The sequence below is a fragment of the Mustela nivalis genome, assembly GCF_964662115.1.
Source record: "Mustela nivalis genome assembly, chromosome: 11".
Classification (NCBI taxonomy): Eukaryota; Metazoa; Chordata; class Mammalia; order Carnivora; family Mustelidae; genus Mustela; species Mustela nivalis.
Genome location: NC_139030.1, coordinates 106,804,687 through 106,816,719, shown reverse-complemented (window position 1 = coordinate 106,816,719; position 12,033 = coordinate 106,804,687). Strand labels below are relative to the sequence as shown.

At 37.0% G+C, this 12,033-nt stretch overlaps 1 protein-coding gene across 2 annotated transcripts in view; it reads right to left on the bottom strand.

Moving 5' to 3' along the window:
- LOC309843543 (uncharacterized protein) overlaps window positions 1-12,033 on the bottom strand; it is a 367,442-nt gene that overhangs the window by 72,046 nt on the left and 283,363 nt on the right. The window contains exon 5 of one of the 2 annotated variants that reach the window (XM_082689074.1): window positions 8,242-8,287. The exons of the other annotated variant lie outside the window; for it this stretch is intronic. Within the exon in view, the coding sequence (XP_082545200.1) occupies window positions 8,264-8,287 (24 nt within the window). The 3' untranslated portion in view covers window positions 8,242-8,263. Of the gene's footprint in view, window positions 1-8,241; window positions 8,288-12,033 lie in introns of those variants that run through there. 2 annotated transcript variants of the gene reach the window in all.

The following is a 12,033-nucleotide window of genomic DNA, read 5'->3' as shown; positions in this document are numbered from 1 at the left end:
ACTGGTGCAAGCACCCTGGAAGACAGTATGGAATTTCCTCAAAAAAGTTAAAATAAAGCTACCCTATGACCCAGCAATTATGCTACTGGTATTTACCCAAAGGTTAAATCAATACTGACTCAAAGGGGCACATACACTCCAAAGTTTATGATAGCATTATCAATAGTAGCCAAATTATGGAAAGAGCCCAAATGTCTATCACCTGATGAATGGATAAAGAAGATGTGTGTGTGTTTGTGTGTGTGTGTGTGTACATATACACATAGACACACACACACAAATATACATATATATACATATACACATATATGTACACATACATACACACATATACATATACATGCAATGGAATATTACTCAGCCATAAAAAAGAATGAAATCTTGCCATTTGCAACAATGGGGATGGAGCTAGAGAGTGTTATGCTAAGTGAAATAAGTCAGTCACAGAAAGGTAATTGTCATATGATCTCACTGATATGTGGAATTTAAGAAAAAAATGATCAAAGGGGGGAAAAAAGAAAAAGAGAGAGAGAGAGGCAAACCAAGGAACCGCCTCTTAACTACAGAAAATAAACTGATGGGTACCAGAGGGGAGGTGAGTGGGGAAGGGTCAAATAGGTGATGGGGATTAAGGAGAGCACTTGGGATGAGCAGCATGTACTGTATGAAAGTGCTGAGTCACTATATTGTATTCCTGAAACTAATATTACACTGTATGTTAACTAACTGGAATTTAAATAAAAACTTAAAAAAAAAAAAAAAGACTGCATCACAGTTCAACTCTTCCCTCTGCCCAATTCTACTTTCTTACTTCAACCCCATGTGATGATTTCAACGGTTCTCTCAACCAAGCTCCATGGACACAAATCCTCTCGGTTTATTTTCTGGGTTAACCAGCCTAAGACAGACATTCTCAATGCATCACATTTTGTCTGAACATGAAACAAATCTTGACGGTGTTAAGTCTTGAGATTTTAGGGTTTATTTGCTCTTCTAGCAAAGCTGAATGGCGCTGTCATTCAGACTAGTTCTATTTCCAAGGTCAAAAGAGGGAGAATTTCTAAATCTCCACCCACTACCACTGAAAGTTTATAAAAATTATGGAGAGGACACAATGGACAGGAACAATGCATTTGTATTACAGCATAAATCTCTCCTCATGTCTGAAAATGGGTTCGACTATGAGTTAGTTAGGCAGCTAAAGAGCTCTGATGCTCCTTCCGCCCCCCCCCCTTACTGGCCTAAAATAGATCCTATTTATCTATAAGAGAAACAGAATTTTCCTCAAAGGGAAATTTCCCAAGCCCTCTATTATATTTTTGCCTCTGGATGAAAAAAAAAAAAAACCACTGTAGATTATATTTTGATCACAGATATTCTTCACTGCCCTTCGTGGGGGATTACAACAACTCTCCACACCAGTTAAGTCAAGCCTGGCCATATGACTTCTTTAGGACAATGAAACATGACTCAAAGTGATGGGTAACATTTCTGAGCAGAAGCTGTAAGAACCAATGTGCTATATTCCTTTTCCCCTCTACCATAAGAATGAGCAATGTGTCAGATAGTGGCTGATCTTTAATGGGACCAGAGTATAGGCATTGTGAACGGGGTCAGAGCCTTCCCTCAATGATCATGCAATGCAAATAAAAAAATAAACATTTATGTCAAAAGTCCCTGAGGTTTTGCAGGAGTTTATTGCTACAGTAAAGCTTATCTGATGATTGGAGATCTAAGAGATAAAGGCTCAAACTTACATAAAAAATAAACCAACAAATAAATTAGGTAAATAAAATCCAAATATGCCACACCACACAGAAGAAAAAGATTTAATTCTTTACTTATGTCCCAGTGAAAATTCCAACCAGTCCCAACTGTATCCAAATTAACACTGCAGACTTCAAATATATCAGAGCCACTATGGTTAGTTAAGGTAATTAGATTCCTTTCTTTCTTGTCTTCTTTCCTTCCTTCCTTTTCTATTTTCTTTCTTTCTCTTTCTCTCTTTCAGAATTTTTTGATAAATTTCTTCATCAGGGTTTCCAATAATATTAATTTCAAACCAACATACAAATAAATGTGTTGGTTAATATAAACACATTGTGAGTTGTCACAGGTGATACACACTTAAAATTTCCACCTGTGTTTCCAAGGCAATAAAAACACATTATGGCCATAATCATTAAATAATCATGTAGAAAAATGTGAATGATAATTCATCAAATCTTTTTTTTTTTTTAATTTTTATTTATTTGACCGAGCAATACAGAGACATCACAAGTAAAGTAGCAGGCAGGGGGGAGAGTGAGAAGTCGGCTCTCGGCTGAGCAGGGAGCCCGATGCTGGACTCAGTCCCAGGACGCTGAGATCATGACTTGAGCCGAAGGCAGAGGCTTAACTGACTGAGCCACCCAGGTTCCTCTCTTTGTTTTTTTGTTTTGTTTTGTTTTGTTTAAGACAGAAATTAGTTTCCCCTTAACCCTTGCAAGCTCTCTCTTCTCCCGTAACTACACATACAAATATGTGCATACATATATGTGTGTACATACATATAATATGTATGTACATTTCTATATGTACATATAGAAAAGTATGAGTATTCAAAAACTTAAAAATTCAATTTTCTATATCAAATACATATATTTGTATGTTATATATAAGTATATCTACATAAGGTGTCATGTACTTGTCGATAGGAAGTTAGATAATTTTCTTGGGCCTGAAATGCCAAGTTCTCCCTGTGGATACTTTATATGAAGAAATTGAAATGGGGCTTGAATAGAGGGGAGAAGAATAGAGAGCAGGAGATAAAGAAAATACTAAAAGATACAGAGACATGTCAAAAAACAGATCCTCAATTAGGAAAACTGCAAAAGAGGTTGTCAAGTAGGTATACACATTTCCATAAGAACTTTTCCTTTGTTAAACCAAAATAATTGGGAATGATTGGCATTAAACATCAATCAAGATTATAGTGGACATCAGTTATAATTGATAGCTGCCAGAAATCAACATAATTATCAGTACTATAAAAAGCGCTCTCTGTTATTTGCTTTCAGAATATCTTAGGAGTTTTTCCTCAGTTGAAATTTATGCGTTTATACAAATATAGCAAAGGTGACTTTAAGTTATTTTTATAATATCTTTAGTCTTATTTTATGGTTCTTGCTTAAAACTCTATTTCATATTTCTTCAAAGATGGAAAAACGATTATGAAAGGCAACCAGTGAACTTTAAGAAAATCTATGTTCTTGCTGTACAGGATAGTGTCGTTTTTTACAGAATAATAATGTGTGAACTTGGCATTATTCCTCTTTGCATCGCAAGTTTGTAATTGTTTCTCCTGAAAACAAGAGCACAACTCGTGTTTTGATGCTGATGCTATGAATATGTAGAGTGACTGAAATAAGCGCTTTTGTAAAAAATAAAGTTCCCGGCATCCATGTACTCAACCGGTATTAAAACAATGTGAGGGATGAATAAAGGTCTGCGTTGGTAAATACACGATGCGTGTTTGATTCCAGCCTTCCAACGTGCAGGGCTCTGAGTGAGCTCTAAATCCCAGGGGAGCTACCGGAGTTGCTCAGGCTAGGTGCTTAAACTTAAATGATGTATTTATGACCGTATAAATTGCTTTTACGAGGAGCAACTCCAGTGGGGCTTACTCAAAGTAATCATATTTCATGTAAGACAATATAATGTGTTGGAAAGGAGTCTGGAACAAAAGCCGAGCCAGAGGAAGTGTCCCTGAATAATCAGAAAAGCAGAATACAAAATAAAGGGGAGTAAGTATTAAAAATGAAGATAAAGGAAAGAAAAACCACTTTATGTCAAATAGGAGCTCAACAGGTGTAGGGTTAATTCAGATGACTGAAAAATGAGGCATATGAGTACATCATATATTTTGACTTATGAAGCATTATCATGTAAACATTACATGTTTACCAGTTTTCAAAGAAAGACAATGATACATGCTTAGTACTTAAAGCTTACTTAAGTAAATGTTATGCTACTTTAGTAACAAAGTATCATCCTGAGTACAGATAATAGTCAACCCAGGACAGGAGTAGTCATAAACTTTCGTTTTGGTGAATCAAGTTGGTGTCACATACTAAAAATTAGTAATGGATAGAATTTAAGCAAACCAGCTTTTACTATTACTATGGAAACAGTGACTATGACTAATTTTTAAAATAGGTATGTTTAAGTGAATAAACTTGGAGGGAAAATAACCTAGGGGGAAAGCTTTGTGAAGGTTCAACATATCTGTGCTGATCTCATAATATAAACAACTCCAGAACAGGGGAGTTTGTCCCTCTAACTTACTGCTTAGAGCAGTACCTGCTAGCAGTAGGTGCCTGACAAATATTAATTGAATAAATGATTAATGGAGTATACTAACATCTTAGCATATTTCCAAATTGATCTCATCTTATACAAGAATACCCAAGAATACATTTCATCTAGTCCTGGTGTACTCGCATTGTGCATTTTGCAGCATGTGTTGTATTTATGCATGTTTACATAAGCTACAATACTTATTATCTCAAATTAGTTATTGTTTCACAGTCTGTAGCAGTATGAAATGGAAGATGATCTCTTTTATAAATTACTGGATGTGTTCCAAGAAAATGCTTAGAAAATGACAGCAGACAAATTAACAAGCTCATAACGGGAGGTAATTCCGATCATCTTCATCACATTCCTCTTTATCACAACAGAATGAAAATGAAATACCTACAATCTTGAAAACAGACAGCTTTGGGAGATTGCCATCTTGAGTTAATTAGAAGAATCCACTTCTTGAACACCGCACATTGACAAGAAGCATTCACGCCTTGCTTTTGAACCTTAGGGCTGCGGGGAAATGTTACTGAGGAACGATTGGACTCCAATGAGAAAACCACTTCTCCATTCTTCATCTGAAAGCTTTAGGTATGGACTATGTTGTTTCATAAGATGAGTTCTTTTATATATAGTATCATTTTTTACATAATAAATTTGATGTTTTTAATCTCTATCTGGGGGATAAAGAAACTGAGGCTCAGGGAGAAAGAAAATAAATTCCCTAGGACTACACTGCTAGTAAGTGGTAGATCTGGAATTCAAAACAGGTCTGCTGCCTCTAAAATCCAATGCACCTAACCTCACATTATTCAGCCGCCTGTTCAGGAATTCAATAAAATACATCGTTGCATTTCCATATTTTGATTGCATGTTCCAATCCACCATATCTAAGTGCTTCCTAGGAGTATGTCCACGAAGCAGTGGGAATCCCCACTCCTTCTGGAAGTAGAGCCTCCATCCCATTAGACTTCTCAATGGAAAGAATTACTCCCCTAACTGGCAAGCTTGTGAGTAAAAGCTTGTGAGTAACAGCCCTGGTCAGCCTTGGTCTCTCATTTGGATCACCTGCCCTCCCCTGGTTGTCTTGTCTCTTCATACCCGTGTGGGACAATCTGACGGACAAGTCAAGCTTCTGGGGACAAGGCTGTGTCTGTTACTTGGGCAGTATCAGGATGGGTAAGTTCAATTTACGAAGTATGTACTAGGAAGCTAATTTTCACGAGCAATCTAGCTAGGTTTTCTAACTCTGCTTCTTTATTATGAAAACTACCTTGATTTCTGATGCTGCACAGTGATTAACAATACCAGCTCTGAAGCCATTCTGCCTAAGGACAAACTTACACATAGAAAAAGTTCACTTTACATTTCTCTGCCTCCATTTCCTCATCGGCAAAATGGACATGATAATACCCACAGTAGTTACTAATCGGCCGGCCGGTCAGACATGCTTCAGCTACTTCGGAGGAGCAGCTAAGCCCCAGGAGCCCTGTTTTGCGACAGAAAGAATGTTTCCTCACTCCTTGCAGACTTCTGACTCCCTCCTTTTCATCTGCAGACACGCTCTAATGCTCTCCTCCACAAAGCCCAGCTCCGAATTCTGCGGGGAGAGACACAAGTTTGTCATGCAGACTCTCCTTCCTCTTTTTGCTCTCTGACATGGTACTTTACTTTCCATTTTCTTCTTCCTCCACCAGACCCTGCGATACCTTGAACTTCACATGCACAAGCTGCAAGGTGGGTCGATGGGCATGCCCTTTCCTGAAAGAGGGGGGAACGTCCTCCGGTCAAAGTTTTATGAGCAGCTGCACCCCCTGGCTAGAGCCTCCAAACAAGCTTACATTTGCACAATGAGCCCGTAGTCTCTACAAATTCCTGGAACAGTTTCCACAAGTTTCATTCTTCCTTCTATATGAGATTTAGGATTAAGGTTTAAGAGTAGGGTCTTTTGCCTTTGCTGTACAACGTCCCTTGATTAGTCCTTTCTGCAAACACCTGCAGGAACACAAGTGTGTGCCTATTAACTGTGCCTTACTGCCGGCCATAAGCACCACACTTATAAGCAGTTCTAATCCCACACTCTTTCAAAGGCGCCAGGTCTCTCCCTATTTTATCCTTTCATGAGCAAAAAGCACTATAACTTGTCTAATAACTCTAATGCCAGTTAACTGCTATGCAAGAATTGAAAACATCCAGAGGACCTCTTGGGATTTTTCAAAGTCCAACCACCATCTTTCCTAGAGAAATACAAACAAGTTATCTGACCACTATTGTGTATCATATTGGGCATTTTTCTAAGTGCTAAAAATGCATTTAAAAAGACACATTTCGGGGCACCTGGGTCGCTCAGTGGGTTAAAGCCTCTGCTTTGGGCTCAGGTCATGATCCCGGGGTCCTGGGATCGAGCCCCGGATCGGGCTCTCTGCTTGGTGGGGAGCCTGCTTCCTCCTCTCTCTCTCTCTGCCTGCCCCCCTGCCTACTTGTGATCTCTGTCTGTCAAACAAATAAATATAATATTTTTTTAAAAAGACACATTTCCCGTGATCTCAAGACAGAGATGGCTAAATAAATTACTAACTCTAAAACATTCTAGTAAGGTTAGAAATAGTGGTTTGTGCCAAGTGCAGTGGGAATACAGAAGGGAAATACGAGTCAAGGCAGAAAATGAGAGTTTGTAATTTCAGCTGAGTCTGGATGGATAAACAAGAGTTTGCCTCGGAGACAAGGAGACAAGAGCATTTCAGACAAAATAAAAAGAGCCCTGCCCTCCCTAACCTTCCTTTCCCTTCCATTTCTCTGTTGGATTTCCCCTGCCTGAGCTCTCTTTGGGCTTCCCCATAGTTCCATCTCTGCCTTGCAGATTTAGCCTCTTTATCTCAACTAACGCTCATGTCTGCCATCACCTGGAATGAAAGTCGAACTATTAATACAACTGACTTCTCAACCAGTGCATCAGATTCAACTGATCTCAAGGTCACCTTGATTAAATGCTGCCTGCTGTTCTTATCGCCCTAATAGCTTCCCCCGCCCCAAATAAACTTTTCTTTTTTAAAAATTATGTTAACATATTCCTTTTTTCTCAAACTCAAACACATCAAACACAGGGATGTACCAAATCAAATGTCTTAGGTATCTAAACCATCTTCTTATTCTTTCAAGATCTTTGTTGTTTCCCTATACAGGGAAGTCAAAGTTATATTTGTGACCAAAAATGAGTTGCTGGCTTTGAAGTGTCACAGCTTCCCTATCCAACAAAGCAGAAATACAACTACCAGTGAACGTGACAGTCTCCATTATATAAAGCCAGACTGTGAGGGTTTACAATAGCTATTCAGCTAGAACAGGCTGACTCGGTAGCAATTTGTCTGCCAGGAGTAATAAAATGTACAGAATAATTAGCTTGAGCCTCTAATTAATCTGTGAATGATTTTTGTTTTTAAATTATTTAGTGTTAAACATATTTTATTAGATTTCAGAACCTGAAGCCCCAGGCATACATGTATAATTTTAAAAGTATCATTTTTCTCAAGTCTTAAAAAGGGCTTAATACTAAATAAATTAAATTGTGATATTTCCAGTAACTTTTAAAAGAAGATATTACATTGAAAAGTAGAAAGCATCTTAAGATTACAGAAGACCATCATCATTTGTAACTGGACAGTTAAATATAGATCTAGATCATAGTTAAACAATACCCCAGATCATAGATAACAAGTCTATCAGTTTATCACATGCGTGTTTTCACGATATAAAGCTAGGAAGACAGTGCTTTAACAAATCTTTGCTTCCCTCGGGGACCCTGACAGTGTTATCAATAAATGTCTATCACATAGACAGGATTATTGATATCTATGAAATGGAGTCGATTACAAGTCAGGAATCCAATCAGTGTGCCACAGTCTCATGTTGCCACTTTTTCCTAACACTTCAGTAAGTGGATCTCCTATAAATGAGACAAAAAGCAAATTATCCAAAATTGAAAAACATTTCAGTTTGGGAGAGTTATTTACAAAATATATCACAAAATTCAAAGACAACATTTTGTGTTCCATCAACACAGATTAGAACTAGAGAGCTAATTTATATTTGTCAAAAATCGTTTGGACTTACAGATAAAAGAACACGTCCTAGGATCACACAACTCAGCATGAAGCAATTTCTCAGAAATGAAATCAAAGTACGATGGACTTTACGACAATGACAAATGTTCTTGTCATTTATGGTTTGATTTGTCCTTGAAAATATTTCTCTATTTTTTCATTGTGATCAAAGTTCAATATTATATCAGTAAATTAATATTCCATGATATAAGAGACTGATTTTATTTTTATTTTGTTACTGGTATCAGTCACAGATGTCAAGATAAATACAAGATAGATACACATGGACAGACATAAATGATTCATTAATGGTAACTAAGACAAATACATAGTAGCAACAAAGACATGGTAACAAGTGAATTAGATCAAGTGTGGAAAAATATAGATAATTTTGATAATTTCATCTTACTTGTTGAAAAAATTTGACCATATCATTTATCTTTGAAAAACTACACACACACACACACACACACACACACACTAATATGCAAGATGTTTTTCAATGGTGACCTCATCAAATCCAAGAAAATGTGAAGCATTACTTCACTATTTTTAGTCCAGATCTGCCAAACATACCTTTTAAATCTTACTTTTTCTATTTCTTATTAAGGAAATGTAGTTTCTAATAAGCAATTGATACAGGGAGAAGAACGTTCCCTGCACGGAGCTGCCACTGGGGGCTCCTGTGGATTAAAACACTACCTCTGCAGTGGGCTCTCCAAGGATTCTGGCTTGGCTAAGTCCTTAATGAAGAACTGCATAGCCAGTGGCTACTTCTCTGGTTAGGATCGGATGAAGTGTCAGAGAGAGGAAAATGACACTGAACGAAGTAGGGACCCAAAATGAGGACCTCGCTTTACAGTCCTGAAACCAGGTCGAGCAAGAACACAAAATCTGAACCTACGGCATCTACCTAGCTTCATTATACCCTGTTTCTCAAGGGATAGATCTCGACTGGAAATCCTTTAAAAGATACACATCATACTTTAAAAAAGAAATAACAGCTTTCCTGTATCTTGAGTAAACCTTCCAACTGAACCAAGCTCAAAATTTTAGAAAATTTTTATAGCCGGTTTTGAACAAGAAAGGTAACATCTGCTCAGCCAATCAGATCAACTGAATGAACCCTAGAAAACAACAAGCGGGCAAACATATGATGTCAAACTAAGGAAAAGAAGAAACGCTACACCTGTATACATGTCACACTCATTCTCCCAATCCAGAGCGAAGAGGCCAGGCCCACGCTACAGAACTATTTCCTCTCCCAAATGCCCGTGGCAAGCCCATTCTCAGGAGGAGTGAAACGACACATCCACAAAAACAGAGACATCCCTGGTACTTAGCCTTATGAAATACGAGCAATAAGCAGAGCTACACCAAAGGAAGCAGGGCTAATGACGCAGCAAGATCCAGAATTGAAAGCACAATTACTATCCTAGGAGAGAAAATAGAGAATCTTACAAATGTGAAGCAAGGGCATGGGCTTTTAATGAGAAATGACTTGAGGATATTTGACATGAATGATGCATGAGACAAAACACAGACTCATTGGCTGCATGGAAAACAGACAGAAGAGCCACACCACACTGAAATCCCTCTTGGGTACCCCAGCAGCAACTGAAGTGCACTTTGTCTAAAACTGATGATTATATTTCATCTCCCAGAAAGGAAGGTCTTTCCAGTTCCTATGTTATGATTGAGTCCAGTGTCCATCTTAAGCCCACAAAATTTGCAACCTAGAAGTTATCGAAGCCATTCCGTGGCTTGCATTATACTGAACACTCTGTAGGCAACTCTTTCCTTTTACTTCTTACAGCTTCTCTACTTTCCAGAAGCTTTAACACATACTCTCTGCCCATACTTCTGCAATTCACTCTAACTATATCTCATATGGAGGCAAATTAAACAAAACCTCACGTCTGGAGCATCTTTTAAAACCAAGAAACAGTTTAAAAAAAAAAATCAAAAATGACAAAAACATCAATAGTATCAATATGAAAACCAGTCAACCTCTCCAACTTGTATGGAATAAAAAAATTTTAAGTAGTATATAAATCAGATTTTACACAAAGCAGTGTTTGTTATTAAAGAAGCTAATTCGTACATTTTGGCACATATTCATCCTACTGCTCATTGCTAATGCTGATATTGCAATCCAGAGTGATCTTAAAGAATAAACTGGGCTTTGACATTTAATTATTATTGCATATGCCAAATAATTCTCAATGCTCAAATTTTCTTCACCCAAGAAAATGTGATTTTTGATTATTTAATTTCCTTTGTGTCCTAAATGTTAGTGTCAGTTCAGAATGCATAAAAGAAAGCCCACAGTGAATAAATCCATCCACTTTCATTATTGAAATAGAACTGCAGCTGTTTTGCACCTGTTGCTAAAATCTTTTTAGACATTCTCAATTGAGACCCTAATAGTTCTGTAGATATGCAGTTCTGGATCCCTGTGTGAACAGAACTATGTAAATATTATGCACAGTTGTAAAGAAACTACTTTATGAGGTTTTTTATAAAAGTTTACACCAAAGTTCTTGTATTAAGATTAAATACTATACTATAGCGGTTCACTTGGTCGGTAACAGTGACATTAGGAATTGAGAGTTAGAAAATCAGCTGTTTATATCTCCTGCAATGATGTTTAAGGAAATGTTACATTTGATTTTTCATAAAAATCACTAACATTTACTGAATAATTGAGCACATAGTCATCAGGAATCTCATTTCACAGATGATAAACTGAGTCTTTAGAAAAGGCAAGTCAGTCCCTTGGTGAAGGTCATGGATCTAGAAAGTGGCTGACCCTAACTCTCGTGTTTTTAATCATTACACAGATTTCCTCCATTTGGGGATAATAGCAGTTGATTACCATTAACCTATTTTATACAAGAGGCACATGTGTGAATGTTCCGCTAAAATGTAAGACATAAATTAATGCAAAACAATTACATATCTCAGAAGCAGATACAATTCAGAAAAACCCATTTTAAAATCACAATGGACAATGTCCTATTTTAGGAAAACAACATGTATTAATATAAATATGCTTTAGGATTACATCTATGTATTGCCTAGCATTTTTCAATCAAGTAATTTCTCGGCTAATATATTTATCATCTTCAAAGGAAATTTTTAAAGGCATACAACAAAAAAGCTTAATGGTACTTAATTCTACCTGGAACTAAATGAAAAAAGACAGTACTTCAGGAAGTTGTGTTTTCTAGTCTTTTTTGGAGTCCTGACAGAAATGTCAATTAGAACATCTTCGAGGAAAAAAAAACATCACTGCATAAGAGAAATACTTAAAATATCCTTATAATATCATTCTATGAATGATCTGTTACAGACATAAGCCTATAAATTCACCAGGTAGATCTGAAAAATCCTTGAATTAAGAAGGGAAGACCCTTTAAGGAATGACATACTATTTTACAAATAATTTAGATGACATTTTTTATTTGCTTAACCCATAGAATTGCAAACACATTAATAAACTGTCCCTTAGTAACAAGTAATTCATATAGAATGGCCTACTTCCTCTTCACCAGATGTTGTTAAAGCACTCTTCAAGCATTCCTAA